This window comes from Ischnura elegans, chromosome 6, assembly GCF_921293095.1.
Source record: "Ischnura elegans chromosome 6, ioIscEleg1.1, whole genome shotgun sequence".
Taxonomy (NCBI): Eukaryota; Metazoa; Arthropoda; class Insecta; order Odonata; family Coenagrionidae; genus Ischnura; species Ischnura elegans.
This window is the reverse complement of record NC_060251.1, coordinates 37,589,148-37,614,134: the sequence shown is the minus strand read 5'-3', so window position 1 is coordinate 37,614,134 and position 24,987 is coordinate 37,589,148. Positions and strand designations below refer to the sequence as shown.

General features: G+C 36.3%; 1 protein-coding gene across 1 annotated transcript in view; it reads right to left on the bottom strand.

Moving 5' to 3' along the window:
* Positions 1-24,987, bottom strand: part of LOC124160865 — a 49,025-nt gene that overhangs the window by 9,399 nt on the left and 14,639 nt on the right. Inside the window, exons 10-22 of the mRNA XM_046536972.1 lie at positions 23,207-23,358; positions 19,523-19,812; positions 17,351-17,414; positions 16,764-16,899; positions 16,532-16,678; positions 15,742-15,914; positions 13,055-13,290; positions 12,418-12,478; positions 10,839-10,977; positions 9,491-9,646; positions 4,847-5,016; positions 2,926-3,221; positions 158-197 (exon numbers count right to left, since the gene is read on the bottom strand). Of these exons, the coding sequence (XP_046392928.1) occupies positions 158-197; positions 2,926-3,221; positions 4,847-5,016; positions 9,491-9,646; positions 10,839-10,977; positions 12,418-12,478; positions 13,055-13,290; positions 15,742-15,914; positions 16,532-16,678; positions 16,764-16,899; positions 17,351-17,414; positions 19,523-19,812; positions 23,207-23,358 (2,060 nt within the window). The remainder of the gene's footprint in view (positions 1-157; positions 198-2,925; positions 3,222-4,846; positions 5,017-9,490; positions 9,647-10,838; positions 10,978-12,417; positions 12,479-13,054; positions 13,291-15,741; positions 15,915-16,531; positions 16,679-16,763; positions 16,900-17,350; positions 17,415-19,522; positions 19,813-23,206; positions 23,359-24,987) is intronic.

Genomic DNA, 24,987 nt, shown 5'->3' with positions numbered 1-24,987 from the left:
CACTCTCAACGGACGAATAATTGAGCTTCATTTAAAGCCTATATTTTAGGTCTTACTCAAGAGATGTATAATTTTGAATGTCATACGAATTATGTAAAATAAAGCATGTGTATAGTATTCACTAGAAAATGTTAAAAAAAGTAAGGATTATTCTTACCTCCTGTCGGCGTCTTCATGATGTAATGACTGTTTATTTGCTGAAATAATATGAAGAAAATGAAAATGAGGAGAATTTACTAAAGTCTTGATTGATAAATTAATTTTGAAACGAGTAATTAAATCATTTCTCGCGTATTTATGATCGAGTAAATCATATTACTTATTATGTATAGTCTAATTAAAAAGAATTATTATTATTGTTACACATTGCTGCAAGCAGACTATTGCCTGGTGGCAGCATTAGATCTATACACATGAATAACAAGTTCTAATACAAAGTTTAGAAGCAGAAAAGACACACATGATAAAAAATAATACCTACATTCATTCTAATCTCATACTACTAAGAATATAACATTTTCCTAAAAAACCAATTCCAAACAATCCATTAAATACATTAATTCTAATACAAGACAACTAACAAATGAACATTGCCGAATAAATACACTCTCCTTTTAAACCACTATGTAATTAACAAATTAGTGATGAGTACTTCTTCCTAAAAATTTTCGCATTAGCAGGGATGACCTTAAAAATGACTTCAGGTAGGTCGTTCCACTCCTTTATTCCTATATGTAGGAAGGATATTTTCAAAATGCCTGATTTCTGTTTTTTTAACTTCATTTTGAATTTATGACCTTTCCTTCCTATGTAGGAGGGTGAGTCTAGCTTCAGACCTATTTCTTTCCAACCCCGCTCATTTGTGAAGGCTTTGTACACTTTGCATAGCCTATTTATGGTTCTTCTTACATTTAGGGGTTTCCTACCTAAGCTCCCTAGCATTGATGATACACTTTCCCCCTTCTATGTTTCCCTAGAGTATACCTGACTGCCTTTTGCAATTATTTGAGCCGGAGGTCTTTCGCGGAAGTTCGTTTATTATTTTATTGCCATTTTATCATCATTATCACTGGCCAAAAATCCTAAGATTTTGCGATTGGTTTGAGGCAGCTCTCCACTCAGTTCTCCTATCAGCTAATCTTTTCACACCAACGTATTTCTTCTCTTTCACATCTTTCTCTACCTGTTCCATATATTTTATTAGAGGTATACAATTTCCATTTTTGCCATCCACTTGTCCCTCGACGATTGTCTTCGTCAAGCCATCATGTCTCAAGATGTGGCCTATAAGATTGTTCCGTCTTCTTATTAAGCTTCTCACGAGGCTTCTCTTTTCTCCTACTTTTCTTGTGACTTCCTCTTCACTAACCCGGTCGATCCATTTGATTCTCATCATTCCTCTGTAGCACCACATCTCGAAGGCCTCTATCCTTGCTTTCTCCGCTGCGGTCATTGTCCATGCCTCACTTCGGTATAGGATCATACTCCAAATTTCAGTTCTCGTAAACCTTTCCTTCACTTCCATATTTAAGTTACCTATTTCCTCATATAGGTAACCTACCTAACTTGGTAGAATATTTTAATTATAACAATTTTTGGCCCGTCAATACGAGCTGCATCTCAGCAGCATATGTAACCCTCACATATTCTCCCATGCTGAAGTGGGTTGATAAATGTCGAGAGAAGAATATCAGCTTTCTGGGCTGTGTATAGGATATTGTAAAGAGATAGATCGAGGTGATGTCATAGACGGTGGCTCCTATTGCTGTTGCTCATTTGCAAAATTTAGTTATTTTTTGTTAATAAATTTTCATTGAACTAAATAAATGGATATTAACGGCGCTCAGCAATCATCGTGAACTCTTTTGACGTGCAAAAGTGTTTCATTTTTCATTTAATTTTTCTCAGATTATCCCCTTTTCGAGTTATAGTAAATTGAAAACAATGTACTGATGTTTTATTCTGGGAAATTTTCTAATCAAGATGATGGAGTAGCACACAGACTGACTGCCGGTTGGCTGGCACTGGGTATTTAACGCCCTTCCTTCATAGACTTCCCTCTTCAATTTACAATAAGGCCTACTCCCTTTCATTCTATCAAATCCTATTCTCTTCCTTTCCCTCCCTCGTTTACCTAACATTCTACCATCTAATACTGTTTTCAAAATCCCCTCCCCGCTATGTACTCGCCTCATCCATTCCTTCTGCCTCCATAGTTTCTTTCCTCGAAGTTGCATCTCCTCACCCATCATATCCAGCACTTTGACGTTCGTCTTTCTTTCCTTCCGCTTCACCTTCTCCGTTCTTCTCCAGACCCACATCTCAAACGCCTCCAGTCTTCTCCCGTCCTCCTTAAGTTTCTATGTTTCCATACCGCCAAAGCGTTACACTCCGTATCATCCTCTTCCATAACCTTTTCTTTAATCTCTTACATAATGATCCTCTAATAAGCTCCTTCCTATTTATGAACGCCTCCTTTGTTAAGGAAATTCTCTTCCTGATGTCCTTACCGCTATATCCGTTTTCCTCTAATGTTGTGTACAAATAGTTGAGTTGCTCTACCTTCTCTAGTTTTTGCTCACCTCCTTTAATATTAAGTCACACATTCTTAGATTGCGATGCTTAAGAAATTAGCATTTTCTTGGCCATCTTTTGATTAATCTTCATCCTGTACTCAACGCAAGGGTTGTCTAATGTATCTATTAGAACTTGCCCCCTTCTCACTGACTTACTAATCAACATCTGCAATGGAAAGTTAATGCACCTCGAATATTCTCGAATATTAATCTTAATGTCAGGGAGTAATAAGTCGACTACTTCATGCTTATCTTTAGGTAGTTTCTTTTGGTAGTTAATTATTGCCTAGATGCACTCATTAGCAATGGATTATTTTTAATTTCACTCCCCCATTACACCGGTACCTACCTAATGATTTTTCTTCACACAAATCCTTCCCAGAAAAATGTATGGCTTCTTCCAGCAATTTTTTCCTCATGCCATTGTCCGAGATCACCTTTGTTTGGCCTTTCCACAGCCAGTGCGGGAAAACCCAAATTGAAGGCTTATACGTTGAAGTAATGCGATCTAATTTCTCAACCATTACTTCCAATATAGCCATTAATGCATCCTCTTGCACGATACGTCTCATTACCTCAGACGCCGCCATTACTGTGTTATTCAAATCGGGGATTTTTGCATTTATTTTTGGACCTGAAATCTCCCTGAAACATAATGAGAACATATTCAGTAGAAAATTTGAGTCAATTTAGGCAATCAATTTGCATTTATTAAACTCGAGCGGTTGCCAAAGGATGGATTTTGGTCCTGAGTCATGATCAACAGGAATGAAAGCGTGGTGGGAACAATTTTTAATACTTTTTGTGTTGACTCCACTCTTTAAGCTGCTTTAGGGTAAAATAGGCACGCCTATTTCAAAACTGTGGTCATTATTCTTCTAACAAGTCAAGTTTTTTTCACTGCACCTTGTATGATTGTGACCACAGTCTGCTAGATTGAGAGTCGATTAAAAGAGGCATTACTTATTGCTCTCCAATTGGCTGACATCAACCGACATGGCCTACAATCGGTGTGAAAATGATGTGCCGCTGTACTTTGCGAATTTAAATCTGAGTTTCAGTGCATGCTTCAATAATGAATAATACGCAATTTTAAAGGCAATTTTATTCTTAATTCTGAATTATTTTTTGTTATAAAAAGTGCTACTATGAGTATATAATTTTTTCTTTCGGGGTAAACTGTAGCCCTAGATAATTTTTTAAATATTTTCATCAATTTACGACAAAATAAGCGACCGAAAAATACGCAAAAGCCAGTTTAGTAATCTGCATTAATGTGTGCAATTTATTGCGGAAGATGAATACTTAAGACGCTGTAGTTTTCCCTAGGTTTAGTTACAAAGTTCACCAAGTTGACAAAACGGCTAATTTTACGGTGCGCGGAGTCATTTACCGCATTGGCGTGTCCACATTTTAAAATTTTACTTTAAACAAAATATGAATTAGAATTGAAAATAAAACTTTCTTTAAAATGATGTATTATTTCTCATTAAAGCTCGCACTGAACCTCAGATATGAATTCGCAAAGTACGACGACACATCATTTTGACGCCGATAATGATGTGACTATTACCGGTGGACTGACGCTGTAGAAGGCCAGCGACAGGTGCATTGTAGGAGATACTATCGCTAGACACAGGCACGTAGTCCAAAATTTGCTTCGTGGGGTGCTACAGTATTGAGCGGTTTGCATGTACTTAATATTTTTTTGTCAATTCACACCCATGAGTAAACCTTTCACATTCATCGGTAATTATTCTGTATAGACATTACATAAGGTAAGATTTCCCTTTGAATTGTTTATTATGAAAATTTTGTGCGTAACATGTGATACAAAAAGAAGGTAGACCTGTATATTAAAATTTTGACGTGATAGATGAAAACTTATGTCATTTTCTTACCTGGAGGCCAAAAGTTAGTGATAAAACAAATCTCAAATCTAAGGCAACAAATTTGCTGTTTTATATTTATTGAAAAAATATTTGGACGAAGACCACCGACAAATAAGTGATGTGAAGCTATCGATGGGTGCTAATTTCTCCCCACGATAGTTTGATTTGAATCGCCTTCCCTCAACTCTTTACGATTTTGTGTGGAAGAAATATAATTAACCCTTCAGTCAGTTTTCTCGCAGACTTTGCGCAAGGCACGAAGAATAGGAAACAAATGGGTAAAACTCATTGCTGAAGATGGTATGGAAAGTCAGATCTAGTCCGCCAACTTATGGTTATATATGTTTCCACAATATCTGAAATAATTGCTTAACTTACCGTGCGCATGCCGATTGTATGCTCTCGAACTTCATGACTCCAGTGACTAAATTGAGATATAATTTCCAATCTATTTTCAAATCTGAAACTTCCATTTTTATTGTTCCCGTTACTGCATTCTTTGGTAGTGTGTCATCATTAGGGTTGTTTATTTCAATGCTGTGGTCTACCTGAAAAATAATATGCTGTATGTTTAAGGTACATGAAGATAAAATGTATGACAGATGATATTGTTCTTTCCCGGCGTTTGATGCTAGTTAAATCCTTTCGGGTTTTCCACCGGGTGAGTTGCTTGTAAGCCCACGATTCCATGGCTTCCTCTTCCCTTGCCCTGAGGACGATGGCGGAGGAAGCCATCAAAACTACTGTCTATAAGAAACTAACCGGGTAGAAAACCCAAGCAAACTTCACCAGGAATTTGTTAAGCATTAACCTTAAGCGTCTGGCACATTTACCTGCTTCTTTCATAGTAAATGGTGACGGTATTGTGGTTAAATCACTTCCTTATTATTTTGAGTATGATATTCAGCCAAAAGAAATTATGGAATCACTTTTGGGATCGTTGGATGGAAGAGCGAAGTAGATGTCTCGTAAAACAACCGATTTCCCGGAGGCACTTCTAAATAGTTCGAATAAATCAAGTGAATACTTGCGAAAAAAAATAAAAGAAAGTACTAGCTTGGTACATACCTCCACTGTCTTTTAAAAAATGAACAAACTAGTTATACCTGAAGCAATTTTTTTCTGTCAGAAATAATTAGTCCAACATCTCGACTAAAATGACTCCTGATTTTTTCATCATCCCCCAAAACATAACAACCACATATAAAAATCTTTATCTGTCGTGAGACCAAGATACAGGAACAGTGTTCCAAAGAAATTTAAGAATTCTGTTTCTTTGTATGTTATAAGCAAAGATTTTTTCGTTTCCTACTTACAAACCGTTGAAAATGTTTAACCTCTGTTTTTGCATCTTATCTTCCATATACCTGTTTTATTTTCACTATAATGTATCCGCCTATCTCTATAAAGTCTCCATACAAGTTTTTGTCATTGGCTTATAATAAGCTCTCTGGGATAGCCTAACCGCATTATATTTTTAAGCTTCCGTCGGGCGCAATGGTTCTGACAGGCTCAGCGCAATTGCCTTTTCATTTCTCCATAGCAATAGGTGGCATAGACCCTTTATTCTCATAGTCGCTGTTTGTTTTAAACACTTTATGCAGCCTTATTTATACCGACAAATCATTGGTGGATTATTTAGCATAATTAATCAAAATAATGGTAAAATAAAGCGAAATAAAAGCATTATTGGATATATAATGTAGGAAAATAAAAAATACTAATCATATAGAATTCACATGCTCAAATGCATTGAATATAGTAATACTTAATAACTTGAGGAGCAGATTGAATTGCATCTTGCTGGATCGGTCCTTGTCAGGATGACGGTGTGTGAAGGGGTCTGTGCGTAGCACAAAAGACATCATTTATGTGTTAGACTACACTAATAATGGTGCTTTAAACTTTAAAAGTGTACCACTGAGCCGTGCTAAGAGTTAATTATTTTTTATACAACTGTGCCTTTCAGGCACGTTGCGCCTGAACTTAGCAATTCCAATATTGCGCCTAACGAAAGGTCAATGGGCGATTCCAAGAACAATAAATCGTATTATTTTTATTAATAGGAAATCGCACGTGAACTATTTTACGCTTATTTGTATTACGAGGGGTAGTCGACAATCAAGGCAACGAATTTTCTTCTTAAACGTATTTTTTTTTAAATTTAGCATTCAAATACTCCTTGTTATTCCCCAGTCTTTGAGATATACAACACAATATTTCAACGTAATGTAATTAAGATTGTACACGTAAATGTATTATCCTTTCAAATTCCCATGCAGAAAAATCAATTGTTCTACATGCTGAGGAAAGTTATATCAACGATTTTTTGTGGATCTTGAGTATTCATGCTGACGAAAAGGTGTTCGGCACCCACGTCGAGTATTATAGTGGTTGACTGCTACGTATAAAAGAGCTGAAACTCCTAGGCCAAGGCATTAGAACGACTTATGGTCTTTAAAAACGATATTGCGACATAAGTTCCATGATAGCGCTCTCTTCGGCAGACTTGTGAACTTACTGGCCTCGACAGCTCTGTAACCGAAACGATTCGACTCGACATTCGTAATAATACTCGAATCACTCGACTCGAATTTTCGATTACCCGCACATCCCTAGTAATATACATTCAATGCTACATACAAATAAATTTTTCCTGTGAAAAGTTACCAAGGTTGTACATTTTCATTTCAATGCTCATGACATTGTCTTCCTCCCGTGTCACGATGACTCGTTCGTGAGTCGTTTCCGAGCTACCATGAAGATTCATACCCAGATAGTGATCATTAAAATTTAATGGTGGCCGAAATCGACAATGGAGCCGCTCGATTTGTTGCATGACTTTTGCAAATGATGGTACACATAAAGGATAAACCGAAAGTCCTGTTATAATTGACCATCTCATTGATTCCTTATAAAGTTTCAAATTTCCACTTCGCAAACAGCATTTCAAGTGAGAGTTCTTAACAATGTGGAAACAGCAATATCTAAAGGATATCACAAAAAGAATTTAAAATATAGATATCAATAACCTATTTTTCAATAGCACAAATTCTCACAACCATACACCATCTCGCAGTAAATTTTTCTCGGGTTCCACACCGGGTCAGGTCCTCCATATCTCCTTCCGACGTTTCGATGAACAACTCGCACATCGTCATCAAGGATTTAGGAATCCATTGCCATTTACCCCGATCCTCGGGGAATATAAACAAAACTACCTGGGTGAAAGAGGTATCAGCGTCTCCTGATTGGCTGCCAGTCCCTTCGCATTTTTAAGAGGTGGTCTCATACATGGCTTAAGCTGTAGCCACAGTCTCTGTTTATCGTGTTGATTTTTTTCCAAATACAAATGGATCCCTTCATCACGCGATCCCAGTATCCATGGGATCGACATAAGAGCTTCGTTTCTTCCCAGTGAATCATATGATTTTCACGTATGCTGGGCTCAGCTACTGGCGATTTTTCTGGTTGTCCTAAACGTAGGTGCCTGCGGTGTTCTTTTACTCTGGTCTCTTATTGTGCGGCCCGTCTCTCCAATGTAGGTTTTCGGCATTCACATGGTATTGTGTAGACTCCTACAGTTTTTAACCCGGTTGGGTCCTTTGCCTTCACAAGTTGATCTCGTAATTTTGGTGGAGTCAAGTGGATGGTGTGGGTTTTAAACCTCTTCAGGATTCTACAGAACTTCCCCGATTTGGTGAATATGTATGGGAGATGGGCCTTGGTCGTCGAAGTAGACTCTTCCTTTGGAGAAGTCTTATTAGGGGTTAAGGGTCTTTTTAGGGCCATGTCTATATGACGTCAGCTGAAGCCTTTCTGGGTAATGGTTTTCTTCAGGTGTCCTATTTCTTTGCGGAGGTTATCGCTGACGAGGAAACGGCCGGTGCGAAATTCGAAAAAGTTTACTGCAATTGGGTAGTTTCCTTCATCAAAGAAAACAAAAGGCATTGACTGTGATTCGTTACCCACCATTAGGGTATTCATAATATACAATTTTTTTGTATTAGAAACCCCAGTTTAGACGATTGTGAATGGTTTATTTTAATCACATTTGAGAAAGGCTAAATTGGCGCTCATGCGATGGCACTCCACGCGACGTCACAAGGACCTAGATTCTATACTAGTAGTCGGGAGTTTTACATCGTCTGAGATTACCAATTAAGGCATGTGGCACAGAGCTCAGGGAAAAATTTCTTAATAATCACCTATTAAAATTGTCGGAAAGTTTCCTCCATTTGATAAGTTATTAATAATCATTTTAATGGCAATGGTCAATTTTATTCTCATTTGAAAAAAGCTAGATTGGCGCCCATTGGATTCCACTCCACGTGACGTCACAGGGACCTAGTTTCTACACGAGAGGATAGGAGTTAAACATCGTCTGAGGTTACCAATGCATGCATGAGGCACAGAGCACAGGGAAACATGTCTTAATAATCCCATTACCATAAACCCATTAAAACTGGCTAAGGTCGGAAAGTTTCCTTCATTTGATAGGGTATTAATAATCCTTATTTAAGGCAAGCGCTACCTGCTAGCAGGGTACTCTGCTACCTGCTAGCAGAATGCATAGTAGCGGCACTCGTAGCCTCGCACCACGGTGGCCTCATACAGCGGCAGCCGGAACCAGAATGACGCCACGCGGGCTTTCCCAATCATTCATACTTAGACGTCGCGTTTTCGCGCGCTTGAAAATCTTCACTTTTCATTTAATCTCGAAAAATATATATCGCCATTTAAAAATCAAAAAGCGTGAAATACGTTCTCCAGGAGTAGTAACCTTTCGATTTAGGCAATAGAAAAGAAATAGGAAACCACTCTATCGTTCGCCGGGATAAAACCAAAAATTATACCATACACCATCTCATAAAATTTTAGGATATTTAAAAAAAATTGGGATGTACGGGCCTTAAACGAACATTGGTCGTGAGAAAAAAATGAGTCGCATTAATTATTGAACTCACCTCGTAAATAACTGTCGTCCGGATAGACATCTAAGAAAATATTGCTAAAACTTACCTCCAAGTCCTTAAAATTCTCTGTCACAATGATGGTGATAACGTTTCCATTTATCTGAGAAATATTAGACTTGAGTTCAGCATTAGGAGCTCTCATTCCATTGATTCGTCTTTCTTTTAATACAATTGCCAATTTGCTTCTCGTTTTGCCCGCAACCTGCGAAAAATTTTCGAGTGTAAGTAAAATAGCTGCTGAGCATAAAAGCAGAATAATGTATGTATTACAGAATCGCAATTATATGGAGTACTTTTTCTGAATTTTGGTGCCAGGAAAAAACCTAAGTTTAGAATGATACCTCATTCATCACAGTAGGCGCAGTATTAATAAAGCATATGCGGAATGACAGAAAAAACTTCCACGTAAAAATATGTAAATGATTTTAAAATAAATTTAGCGAAATGACGACAGCAGAAGCGGTCTGGCCAGGTCGGCTGGTCGTCAATCGCCGTTGGCCCCGAGATTAGGGGGCCCCCAAAACGCTCACTTCTATCGTGAAGCGCGTATGAAAAGTGCAGTAAAAATAATCAGATTAGTTAAACCAAAGTTTTTTTGCGATCATAAAATTCTTCTTTATTTACAACAAAGTCAAAAGATTATAAAAAAATTCATAAAATAAATGTGGCAGAAGAAAAAAAAGAGAACCTCATGCTTTTTTGAAAGGGTTATTCGAAAAGGTTATTTTAGAATTTTTTTTTATTTCAGTGCAGTTTCAAGGAAAAAAAATCAGTAAATAGATATCAGAACCGTAGCACAATAAAAAGTTTTATAAGTTGTGAAATTCTCATTTCGCGCAGCATTTTTACTTTAAAAATTGCTTTTTTTTACTAACTTTAACTAGTTTTTAACATCCAGAATAGCGTCAAAATCTGTTTCAGAGCATGTTATTTAAAAAGTTTTTCCGGGATAGGACTCCCCATCAGGAGGTCCCCATTATGAGTCCCAGCCGAGGGTCCCCAAGCACCCTAAACCGCCCGTGGAAGTCAGTGAGCTGTCGCAAACTCTGTAAATGGAAATGCTGTGAAGTTTTCTCGTGTTTCGCACCGGGTCAGGTCCTCCATTTCTCCTTTCAACGTTTCGATACACTACTTCCCAACGTCTCCCAACGTCCCTGATGACGATGGGCGAGTTGTGCGTCGAAACGTTGGAAGGAGAAATTGAGGACCTGACCCGGTGGGAAACCCGAGAAAATTTCACTGCAAATATTCGCCGGAAAAAAAAACAAAAAATTATATCAATGGAAATGCTGTAAGATAAGGGATTTATATACGAGTCAAATATATTTCTAACATGCCAATCCTAATCATAACTTCTTGCTTATGACTCCAGGGGATAAAAATGATATAAATACCGTAATTTCATGTTCTTCTTCAATCTGGGGGTCCCTTCTCCAGTAGGGATAGAATATTTTATCAATCGCATCACGTGCCATTTTAAATACTGACTTCGTCATGTCTTTAACCCAGCCGCTGAGATTTTTCCGGACGTAGCTGCAATTAAGTAAGGAGATGATATTTCAATATTATAATTAACACATTGTCTCACGAAATAAATATATCACCGCTGTCTCTACCTCTATGTGAAAATCGTAGCTTTAATCGAAGCCCAGTTCAAGAAAGTTCGGGTGGATATGTGGCGTATTAACCCGACTACGAATCCGCTAGACCCGGATCTTCTCTCGGTTGTCAATTACGGTATCTCATTTGTCCACTTTTCCCGTTGAAAAGTATAACGCGCGGAGAAAGGCATAACCCCGTAATGACGTAACAGATATGTTTTTATGGAATTGATCTTCTGTCAGAAATATATTTACCTTTAAATTTCCGAAAAAGTTCCAAAAATAGTTTTTTTTATGTTATCCTGTGTGTATTTCCATGTAAATTTGTTATGAAATATGTTATCGTGAAAAAATAAACACTAGCAATAGCTACCATTCTCTTATTGGATGGCATAAAGTGAACAAAGCATATTGTTGGATGGCAACGCAAGCATGTTTTTGGGTGCACTTTGCAATTGCCATGACAACGCTGAATAACGTAGTGTGCAATGATGGAAGGGATTTGAAACTTGTGCTTGTTGTAGTTGAATTATGTTTCGTTCAATTAAGACTATCCACGGAGAGGATGGTTGCTTAGTTTTGCTATGAATTCCGGACATTTCAGATTCAGAATGGTAGTCATTTCAACTTTCAAAGGCGTATTATTAGCGATATAAACTTTTCATAGATAACATGGAAATTTTCATAGCTAATTTTAGGAAATTTATTTTATTAATTGCAGTAAATAACGTTTTCTATCATTATTAGCACGGATGATATTGGAACTAACGTGATGTGATGACCATTTTGCAGCATTCCTCGAATAGTGAGAGGGTTGTAATTTTCCCCTTTTACCGGGGTGATTAGCTGCAAAAATGGTAGCAAAAAAGGAAGATAAACATATGTCTAGCACCATCAACAAAAGTTTCAGATCCCTTCCATCACTGTTTATTACGTAATTTTTCGTTGTCATGGTAACTGCAAATGACATTAAAAAAAGGTTTGCTTGGCTACGTTTATTAATGAAGAAGATATGACCCGATGTTTATATGATAAAAAATGCTTAAAATTCTCTCTCCCACCACCTACGGAAGTACTGTATATTCCTCCAGAAACTATGTGCATAAATATGGAAACATAATGGATAAAATATAGTAATTCAGTGCTGCCAAAGGTTTTCGTGCTAAATAGATTAGTAAATTGCGGCCAGTATTTTTCCAGCGAAATGCTTTCCGGCGGAAATAAATGTTATTTTCTGAGACATCCTCTGCACCCTCTGAGAAAAAATTGTATCACCAGTCGACAGTTAGTTATGACCAGCTTGTCACTTGATTTCCATTGGTTTTACTCAGGTTTTCAAAACTCCTATGTCGTCATTATTTAGGATACTTACTGTTCTAGTCCTTTTGCCTTCACCTCAGCTGGGAGATCTCCAAGTGACCATTTTATGTCATCTGCAAATATTGTTTGTTATTGTAATATGTTGTTTATACCTTCGATGCGTAATATGTGATTCAAATAAACATGGACTAAAGGTATGAATATCAATTGATGAGGCGAGAAGCCAAGGGGTACAGATGATTTTTTTTATAAACTGAGTTAGGTACAGAAAAAAGTTGAATATAACAAAAGAGGTCAACATGTTAATTTGCAGAGCATTTCTTTTCCCACTTTATCTCTGCTCATAGCAAAGATTCACTCGTATACATAGCCATAATTTTTTGTGTATTTTTTCGATCATCTTCGGTGACTGTGTTAGAAAAAAAAATCACTTGTGTCCCTTGCCTTCTCACCCACCCAATGGTTATGAAACATTTAGAATCTAAAATATGCTTATCGTTAAGTTTTATCAACCAAAATGAGGCTATGAGCGAATCTGTCCGTCTTGCTGTAATTATTATGGGATTTTATTTGTTTGCTGTAATTAATAATGGTATTCAATCACCATTTTGGTTTACCTTTTCCTCAAGGATATGAATGCAATAGGAATGAGTATAACTTTAAAGAACCTGCTGAGTTGGGGTACTTACGAGCTTCTGAGCATTTTGTGAACATCACACCTCTCAGTTTTTCTGCTGCCACTGGAATTGTAGTGTAATCCCAATTGGGTAAAAACTTGGAGGCATCCACTCTTTGAATAGCATCTTCAATTGCGTGAATGAAGAGGTCCTCAGATACTTTCAGTGCGTCGATGACAGTGGAGTTAAATAATATTTTGATCTGATCATCAGAATTGCCTGATGGCGTTATCTGAGTGACAAGGTTTCTGTTGAAAGATAAAGTTTCAATTAAATCTGGCTGAGTGTGATGATTCTTTTATAGAGATGAATCGGTAGAGATTGTTATTTTCAAAGATTCACGCTACGTATTCCGAGTGATTAAGGAAGTACTATGTAAAATAATCTCTGATAAATGATAGGAGTGACAATAATAATGGGAGATGATGTACAGGGTGTCCATCGACCGGAAAAATCGGGAGTTGTGCGTGAGTTTTTAGTCCCTGGTGTTATGCGTGCACAATTCCCTTATTATGTTCCAACTGGGAATTTAAAAATCGTTATTTCAAATTTTGTTCACATAAAATGTTGGCATTTCAACTCCCATTTTCGGGTCAGAAATATGTTTTTCGTAATTTTAAGTGAGGTGCCTTATTAGAATAGGGTGGTTTCCCATTATCTTTTTACTGCCTAAATTGAAAGATTATTACTCCCGGAGTACATATTTAGAAGTTTTTAGATTTTTCAATGACAATATATATTTTTCGCGATTAAATGAAAAGTGAATAATTTCAAGCGCGCGAAGACGCGACGGGTAAGTATGAATTCTGGGAAAAGCACGTTTGACGTCTGGCTGCTGCTGTGTGAAGTCACCTGGGTGGTAAGCTATGAACGCCGCTACGATGCTGGCCGAGCATGGCGGTAGCGTAGAGTACCCTGCTAGCAGGTACCCGGCTACCCGACCACAGGCAATTTGAACACGTGATTATTAAGAGATGCTTCCCTGAGCTGTGTTCCTCATGCATACATTGCTAATCTTAGACGATGTAAAAGTGCTATCTACTCGTATAGCATCTAGGTCCCTGTAACGTCACGTGGAGTGGCATTGCTTAGGCGGCAATCTGGTCTTTTTCAAATGAGGTTAAAATTGACCATTTACATTCGTCTAAACTGGGATTTCTAAAACCAAATTATTTGTAAATTATGAATATACTAACGGTGGATAATGAATCGCAATCAATGCCTTTCGTTTTCTTTTGATGAAGGAAACTCTCCTATTTTAACAGCTGCGTCAAAAAGTGGAATGTTAGAAAAGGCAACATAATTAAAATGTGAGTCGATCTCAAGTAAGATACAAAAATAAGGAACATAGAATATAATGCCAGGTGATGTCAATATCAACGTAAGAGGTCTAAGCAGTTTTTTCGCTTGCCTTGAATAAATTTTAAATTTAAATGCAGGTTGTGCTAACTAACCTATTCCTTGCCCTTGTAAATGTATAAATATAATATTATTTAAAGGTAATGAGAAGTAATTATTGGTGTTTTAATATCCTTAACTGTCGCAGTTATCAAGTAAGATTAACGTGGATTTTTTTTTAAATTTCCTTGGGAAGCCAAGAATTATGTATGAATTTTTCTTCTTTGATTGGCTGGACACAGGATGTATGAGGAGACACGAATTCAATTCGTAAAAGCATTTTATTGGACTGAGGCATTCCACACATCAGAAGCTTTGAGGCTTATTAGGTAATTATATTGATTCCTGAGTACGTTTCCGCGGCGATGTTCATGATGACTGCCAAATTCCAGGTTATGGAATTTTTCGTTATTGAATTGAAGATAGAGTGCCTCTACTATCTAAGGCAGATCAGGGAAGCTTTGGAAATCCACAAAACACTTAATATTAACGGAGGAAATGGCTACCCAATCAGCGACGTGTGTAAGAGAATACTGACCAAACAGCGCTCAAGGAAAGGATGCTTTTACGCCGACATTTTTATACAACGCGGCGTAAAATCATGATAATAATTATATTCGCTGATACGAATAAATCCTCAAAAAGTATAAAAAAATTAAAAATTAAAAATGAGACATTGGGAACAAGACTTCTCACCTTCGACCTGAAGACGATAGCAGGATGGCTTTTAAAACTGTAGTCAATGAAAAACAAATGCAGCAGGAGAACCCAGAATTCGGCAGTCATGAATAATGCGATTGACTTTAAAATATTTAAAAGCCCTTCTGCAAAATCTGCCCATTTAGACTAAATTCATGCATTTTTTAATTGCATTAGCAGCAAGACCATATTTATTTGGAAGAGCTTATTAATAAAAATGAACTTTGCTCTTATTTATGAATCAGTTGGATAAAATTTCTGCTCGCATTGAAACGTGTCATGTAAGAACGAAAACCCACTGTTTTTTTTTTTAAATAAAAAAGTTGAAACAATTGATCCGCAGTTATCAAATGCATCACAATTGTTTTCATTTGAACAATTTTATTCGAAGAAATCGTATAAAATGTTGTTTAACATGTAATATTACCTCCTTAGAAATCTTCAGGAACATTAGCGGGACGTAATATTAAGTATCTAATTATACAACCATTACCGACTTGTTTTAAAACGAGATCGGGAAATTGAATACCAAAACCATGGACTCATTAAAACCCTTATGTAATTTACTCTTGTTAGGTGCGATAATGGTATTATATACTCACCCTACACATGCCAATTTGAAAGTATGCAGTTCAGCTGCCCCTAGAGACCAGTGACCTGAGTCAGCTGAGGATTGAATTCGAATCCTAATGTTGTAAATAACATCCTGCAAATCACCATCGATGTTTCCATTGGATACTATTTCCTGTGCTTCTGCTTCGTAGAGACATCGAACCTTAAAAAAATAAGTACAGTATCCTGATACTACATTATATTCAATTCACTGTATTCTAGTACACGTCTTGAAGAATTTAAATCATTTCGGCATATTTATATACCTTCATCAGGACTATGCAAAACAATGAGTGCAGAATATAATTCACAGTGTCCGGCGATATCTGGTGGAAATGTTTTATATCCATGAGAAAAAACTAAAATGGTAAATAAAATTGTGTGGAAGGTTACCATTTCAGTTTATTCTCATGAGTGCATAATGTTGATGCATATAAGGCGTAAAAAGTTATAAAAATGTTTTTCTATGAAAAAGAAAAAGCATTCAATTTCAAATTAATTAAAAAGAAATTACTAGAATTTTGACGTACGTGACATTGATGTAGAGTACCGTGACCTGGATCAGTTGAGGATTTTATTGCAAATTGTTGCTAGAATTTTGACATTCATTTCAAATTTCTAGTATACATGTCTTATTTCTAGTATCCATTTGAAACTTAATTATTTTCTCTCTTCTTTTTTTAATTATTGTTTTTTTATGAGTATCATTTATGCATTTCAGTAACGTTAATATAAGGCCTTTATTATAATGAATGCATTTGACCGTCTAAGCTGACCTACCTTTAAATTTCTCCACAATGTAGATTTGAATTGAAGTTCAAGATAATTGTTTTCGTGCAGTATCTTGTCTATAAACTTTTCTTGAACCAGGAATGGCGTTATGTCATCAACTGAACAATTAAGAAATTCCACTGTTGCAAGTGGGCCCTGTGTGATGAAGAAATTTCCAGATTCACCAACAGGGATAGCTATTACGTTAAATGCAAGCATAATTCGCATAAAATGGTCTTACCTCGGTCAATTGATATCTCTGCTTTCCTGGGATTTCAAACGTGTTAACGCCGCGTAGTTGGATAATATTGTTGGCTTCGTTTAATGCTGCCTTCAAGTAGTACTCTAAGTGATCCTTAAAGTATACCTCGAAGGCTCTGACAAAAATATGTAGGAAAATTGTCTCTTTTAAGTATTAGAATCCTCAAACTTTAGCGCATGTATTTATAAATATCTCTATAATTATCAATAACATCAAGATGCAGAGAAAAAAAAATTGGATAAGAATAACGAAAGCATAAAAATATTGTCTTGACAATTCGGGCGCACGATTTCCTTGTCCGTAATATAGAAGTTGTAGATACTGATAAACGGCGGACACAGTAAGCGATATCGTGAACTTTAATTCACTATTTCTTTGTTAACAGAAATTAAGTTAGTTATTAAATTGGAGGTGCGCAAGGTCGTTTAGCAAATAAAAATTTATTTATTATTATTCTAATTACCACAGCAATCTGTCCATGAATTTCTTGTCCAAAGTCATGAATTCATGCAACCATGGTTGTTTTTCTGAATTATGTGAGACAAATTTATGATCACAGTAATTACCTGTCGTGATATGCATTCATAAGGAAAGGTAGCCTCTTGTCGTACTCAATGGATGCTGGTCCCCCTGAAATTTGAACCGAGATAATTTACTTATTTATTAAAGTTAAACGGATTAAAAACCCTAGATAGAATAATTACAATTGAAATTTTGAAAGAGTGGCGTGTATAAAATAGAAATGAAACAAGTAATAATTATAGAAAGAAGTATGCTCAAATTTCATATTACTTAATAAATTTATATAGAATACATCTTAAGATACCTGATAAAATTTTATATATACGTATCGATTATTCAATAGAAAATATACATGGTTCTCTAACATGATTAACTTTGAATCTCACTAGATAGATATCACCATAAGTTTCTTAAATAGTAAACGATCCAGCACTTTTATGCAAACATCTGGTTCTAAGGGCAATCCCTTCTCGGGATTCCCGTCGGGTTTATCCAAGTAAGAAAATGTTCAAAGTCAATATTCAGTAGCTCTGAGGATGATCCCCGAGTTGGACCTTGAAATGTTGGCTAATATGAATAAATTAACCCATTGTGAATCCCGAGAAGAGTTTACTCACATTTCCTAAGAAATTTCAAGTTTAATGCGTTTAATATCTAAATGGGTATCTATTTGAAGAGACTGCTACAATTCATCTTTGATTCATGCAGTTGAGAGGAGATTGCAAGTATGTATTCCGTTTAATTTTGAGTAACAAGGGAAGGCCCTCGGGTGCCATCGCCGAATTCCGTTCAAATTTTGCTAGATGATTGGCAATGGAAATCCACCCATCAGGTGTAGTTTTGGTTTCAGTTGCCAATTCGCCATACTTTTCGGGATATAAGGGACGGAAAGTAAGAGGAAAACGACAAAAGAGTCTAGCCGGTTAAGATGGTATAAAGTGCCCCCAAATGTCTTGTAAAATAAAAAATATACACTTAAAGTGCATCAAAAATTTTGTGTTTTCCCAAAGTTTCAAGCCCTAAAACTGGATATTAGCCCCAAAAATATTGAAACACGATTTTTCGTTTTTAACCTTATCTCCAGTTTTTATTTTTGTAAAATCTGCTTCTTAATTTTGAAATGTATGCACTAATACGTTCTACTATCCTGATTTTTTTCAAACATTTTTGACGGAAAATTAAACTTTTGCATATACGTTTGGAAATTTCAAAATTGAATTAAAATTTTTAGGAAACAATAGACACGCCGGAAAAAATGGATGTTGTTATCCTTTATCAAAGAATATTCCTATTTTTTTCAGATTTTTAAAATTGGTGAAACACTGTCAAAAACATGAATAACTGCTCTGCGCCATTTGCATCTATGTATTCCAGGAGGATATTTGATTTGATTGTTGAGAGAATCGATTGTTGAACAGTTTGTAATATTATTGATTAAGAATGAAGATTAAGATAAACAATTAGTTTATGAAGGAATTTCTATGGAAAGTAATGAAGTGGTCTTCATTATATAGTTAGAGTTATAACCATTAATTACTATTAATCTAAGTAAGATAGAACGACGAAGTACTGGATATGATTGGAGAGGAGAGGCAGCTTTTAGATGAGATACGGAGGAAACAGAAGGTATGGATTGAGTTAGTGCTTAGCGGGGAGGGGATGTTGAAAAAGGTGTTAGAGGCTAGAATGTTAGGGAAACGAGGGAGAGGACGGAAAAGAAAAGGATTTTTAGATAGATTGAAAGGGAATAGACCTTACAGTGAATTAAAGAAGGCAGTGCTGAAAGGAAAAGGAGGCTTCTAGATCACTTCTTGAACACTCCATGGAAACCTACCTTAATCGGTAGATTACTATAATAATAATAATAATAATAATAAGTAAGATAGGCATTGTTTAGAACTGTGCTGCGCACGAGAACAGACGGCTAGACCATAGTACAGAATTAGAAACGGAAGTTAGCTATAGACCTATAGAAGCCATTATGGTACAAAAAAAGACCTTAATTTTCGACGTATATAATTTCAGCTTAAAATGAGTCCCGCTCAGCCCACTGAGTTTCTAAACCTTGCACGAAGTGTTTTCATTAAATAACGTGAAATATTCAATTTTGCGGGTTTGAAGAGTACGATCATCAATTTGTTTTATTATTGTGCTATACATGCCACTGAAGTATGATAAAATTAAAATAAAAAAAAAAAGTTTCAGTAAATACTCACTCTGCCCAAATTCCTTATCTTCCGAGTAGATGAGCTCTTCCAGGGAACAGAAGGATATATTTCCGGAAATACTCATTCGTGACGGCTGGGCCATGGATTCACGTTCATAGTTCCAATTCGGTAGATATCCTCTAAGTTTTATTGTAGATATGGCCTTACTGAAAGCTTGAGTCAACAAGTATTTCACATCTTCCAGATTTTTTGCAATCAAGTTAGATAATTCCTCTTGATGTGTTTGCAGAGCCAACTGATGGATTTCTGTGTCTTCATCAATGTGAAGTACAATTTCGCTATTACGTAAAAACAGTTAGGAATTAGGAATACGCTACTAATTGGTCGCTCGCTCAATTTCTCTTGTCTTTTACGTCGAAATGATCGAAAAAGTTGAATTTTTGTACAGCCGAACCCAAAGTATTTTTAACCTTGATGTCGCTAGTATAAATGCAGTTTGGAACTGATATCTGCATATTTTTTACGAGGTGGGACCAAAAAATAACCGGACGTAATTTTAAAAATATTCAGAATTTATTTTTTGTGTTTCAAATGTTTGTAATCTCCGAAGTTCTCTCCATTAACAGTGATACATTGGTTCAAAAGATTTTCCACTGCGCGAAACACCTTTGGTGTTCGTCCTTCCCGATGCCATGCAGTGCCGCCTTTGATTGTAGTTTCATCTCCGGAATGTCATCAAAACGCTTCCCTATCATCGCCGTTTTCATCCGGGGGAACAAAATAAATAACTAAGTGCGATATCCGGTCGGTAAGGATGGTGAGGAAGCTGTATCGTAAGTTTTTTTTGACGCATAAACGGTTTGATCAAGAGTCAACAAGTGGTGGGTGAAATTTTGCCACAACTCCTATCATTTGCAAATATAGGACTCAACGACAGACTATATTGCTCAGCAGGTCCATCAATAGTATGCCTCCTATTCTCGTACACGAGGGCACGATTAATTTCCAAGTTTACATCTGCTCTGGACATGGGAGTTAAAAATACCTTCGATCGAAATGTTGCTGCGTTTGAAGTGCGAATTCCGCAACTACACTTGGGATATTTTCAAGGGGTGTTCTTTTAAATCTGTTGGCAACAATTAAACCGCCTCCTACACACTTTTTCTGACAATGAGTGGAAAACATATTGACAATAACGCTGCACGCTGGTCGCGAATGTCAGCCAATACAAAAATCGAAGAGGTCGAAAACATCTTCGAAGGAAAACTGTCCAAGGGGTTTGCTAAAACCGTCCCAAGGCAAGCAAAGTTTCGCATAGTGACTTAGAAAGAGTGAATTCACACCCATGTAGCCGGATAATTCCAAACTATAACAGATACGCACGTAGCTATTTTCGTTCGGTTATTTCTGGGTCCCCGCTCGCATAGTTTCTGATACATCAGTTTCTGGTTCTGATAATTTCAAGCAAAATTTATATCTCAAGTAAAATTGTTATTTCTCATTTATGTGGAATGTGTAAAAAAGTTGAAGTTTTTATCAACTCTTCAGATCATTTTTGGGGTAAAATTGATTTAATTTGACGCATTCTTTCGATAAAATAAATTTTCCGTGCTTGATAATAATTAATTAATTAATATTCCGCGAATAAATCTTACGCGTGCTGCAAAATTAATGTAAATGTTTGCCCTCTTACACATCCTTGACTTAAGTCACTTATTATATTCATTAATTATATTTATTTATTAATTTACTGCAGCCCAAAAATAGCACGAGCCTAATTACAGATGACTTACCATAACAAATAAAACAATTACCTAACAGGAAGAAAAACGTAAAAAAACAATGAAAAAATAATATTAAACAGTATTGTCAAATAAATTATAAAGAATGGTAGACTTCATAAGGTTGTGCGAGGAGTAGGGAGAATATTACGATGGTGATGCTGCGAGATAGTCAAGGGATGAAAAAAAAATCGGGTATAATGTCTGAAATTTTTTTTTCATTCCTTGAAATGACTTCATTTCAAAGAATACCGAGTTTGGCGTGAATATTGTTCTAAATCATGCGAGGTAGGTAGGAACTTATTATTCATTTCCGAAAGGCAACTGAATTGGCGCCGCTCACTCTGCCATGATTAATGCCACGCATATTAAAAGCAAGATCCTCAAGTCGGTCTATAAATGTGTTATGACTCAACTTGGTTTTGCTCAAATAGGTTTACTAAAGGCAGTTTACTAATGTCCACGTCACTGACGGACAAAATGATCCGAGTTTCACTGGGTAATAAAGTATAATATAAAGGGGTGTTAACAGTAAATATACATGCTTATGTGATGTATACACTTTTTTCCATGTCTTTCCTCGGAATTACAATCATTATACTGCAAAATGGAAAAACAATTGATCGCATTTCACTCATCACCGCGCCGCGGAAATTTTTGAAAACGTATTGAAATACGAACGAAGTGCTAACAGAATTCAGCTTTATATGGGATGGAATCGGGCCTCCTCTAAACAGCCCCTTTGAGTAATGCATTGTGATCCGTAGGATAAGTGAAATCCAAATTCTTCCAATATGCTCACTCATTTTCAAATGGCATAAATCAATAGAAGTACATGCATCATCAACACATTATTAATATGATAAATGGAGTGGATTTCGCGGGGTTCGGGTTGCTGTGGTGGCTTGAGTGTTGGCTTCCCATCCCGTGGGCTCGGGTTCATATCCCGGCGGTGGCAGAGAATTTTCAGAGACTGCCCGATCCCTGCTTGAATGTTGCGTGGAGGACATTTTAAGGACAACACTCCGTCCGTCGGATGGGACGTTAACCGTGATCCCCTTGGTTAACCGCCTTTCGTTAAGATTAGGCTAATGCCGGCGCCGTGTTTCTCTCCACCCTTCCTTACCTACCATTCCCTCATGGCGCAAATGACCTAAACTGTCGGTCGCCTCTTTCAAAATACCATACCATACCTGGAGTGGATTTCTGATAACTGACTATACCTTCGAACTAATCTTATAGAAATGGTTTGGCTGTGAATTGAATTGCTCAAGTGGATCACTGTTCCACCTTATCAAAATATTTTCTCAATTATAAATAGGAGGGAAAATGTAGAATTAAATCGGTGTATAGAGTAGAATAGGAAAAAAGTCCATTCTGGTAAAAAACAGCTTCTTTTTCATATGAAAAATTAAAAGAAGTGGGTTCTATGTCGAGCTGCTAAAAGAAGTAGAACGATCGGCATGCTGCCTTGCATTTTGCTTAAGCGTCATCTTTCATGATTTGAGGTACATATACCTATCTGTAATAAATGAAATATTAATCTTAGGGTCAGACAGTCAACAACAGTTAACAATGAACAGCGATTACTTGAAGTTTTAATCATTTAAGATTTTATTCTTGATATAAAAATTAATTATATTATTCTATGCTACCAACGTGGTTTTATGCTATTAAATGTGTAGCATTCATTACACGTTTATAGGGAAGTTCTGAATACTGAAATATTATGTTAACATTTGTAAGATGAATATATTTAAGGATAAATAAGATAAAGAGGAAAAAATAATAAGAAATAGTTGTAATAGTTATGAAACGGGAAAATTAGTTTTACATACAGTTTTAGGATGAAAAATTCATTGTACTAAACTATCCTGTCCGGTTTCAATTATTACCGAGCAAGGCAGCGTAATCTTATTAAGGAATATTTTTCATCGTCTGTGATTCTTACCCAAAGCAATCCTCATCAAATGCTAACAAATTTGACGACATATTCTTGAAGCTTAATTCCGTTCGGATTGTGAAAGCCAATTCTCTCGGCCAAGTGGTTGTTTCACCTTGATATTGTTGGCCTTCCATTTGGATGCGGTAGTTGTGTACCAACTGTGGGAAAATAAGGGATTAAGTTGCTATTTAAATTAAAATTTTTTCAAAAGTACAGTTAAAATAGCTATTATTAACAATACAGATTCACCTATTTTTACCAATGAAAACGAAATGGCCTTCCCTAAAAACTTTGATAATAGTAAATGAAAACCCAAATATTGTTTTGATTTGGTATGAAACAATTTGGAATTTGATCTCTTTTAATCCTAAAGCATAATTGTGTCCTAAATATTTTGTATATTTATGGGCAGAAGGAGAACGTAAGGAAGCGTGATCTCATTAAAACCTGTCGATTTCATCATTGACGGCATTTCTGAAAGGACAATCGCCTCAGAATATTCATTTTGGGGGTAACTGAGTAATTATAGCTCTTTTATGGCGGCAGTATTTAATAATTATTGGAATATGGAAGAAAACCATTGCTTCTTTGGTTTGTGGGGAGCGATGATGATTTTCCATTTCCTCCGATTGCATTGTTGTCATTGAAAACAGTTTCGCCAGTGAACCTGTTGGCGTATTCAGGTCAACTTGTCGACGCTCGGAGAGTCCAAGGGGGCTGCATGGAGAAGGGCCGATTCCATTCCTCAGAAGACTGATTTCTGTTGACACATTTATGTTGCATTTTCATCGTTTTTCAAAAATGCCCGCGGCGCGGTGATCCACATTTTTCCAATTTGTAGTATAATGTTTGTAATTGCAAGGAATAATAAAAATAATAATAATAATAATGAAAAATATATAATTAAACACCCAAATTTATTGGATGACAGATGCAGAGAATGCGATAATGCCTCTGAGACGATACAGCACATTACAAGTGGATGCACTAACTTATCTCAAAAAGACTACCTGCACCGTCACAATCAAATATGCAACATCATACACCAGAAATTAGCTCTGAAGTATAAACTCATAGAAAATGGAGATCCTTACTATAAGTACACAGCTAAAACCATCCTTGAAAACGACCACTGTAAGATTTATTATGACCGTTCAATTATTACCGATAAAACAGTCCATAGCATTAGACCTGATCTAGTAGTACAAGATAAAACTCGCAATGAAACGTACTTGATAGATATTGCCGTACCTAATTCGCATAATATCACTACAGCCTACACCAGCAAAATGGAAAAGTATGAAAAACTTAAAAATGAAATTAAGAGATTGTGGAAATCAAATAAAGTACACATAAAACCTATCATTATCTCCGCCACAGGAGTAGTGCCTCATTCACTCCATCAAGGTCTTCAAAATATTGGACTGCCGAAAAACTTGTTTATTACAACACAAAAAGCAGCAATTTTAAATACTTGCCGAATTGTCAGAAAATTTTTCAAAACAGAATAAAGAGACGAGAGTACTTGGTGATACCCGTACCTCGCCTAAAACCAGCAAAAATGCTGAGAAAATATAAAATATAATAATAATAATAATGTTTATTGTTCCACACAAATATAAATTTTAAGAATTACATGGCTACAGGAACATAGGTACTCCTTTGGAGTTAATACTCCGCTTTGGGTTTACCGACTCGTTCTTCAGTTAGAGTGCTTTTGTACATATTACACAAAAATGTTACCTTGCTGGATCATTCGGATTGAGAATTAATAAGCTCCCTAGCAT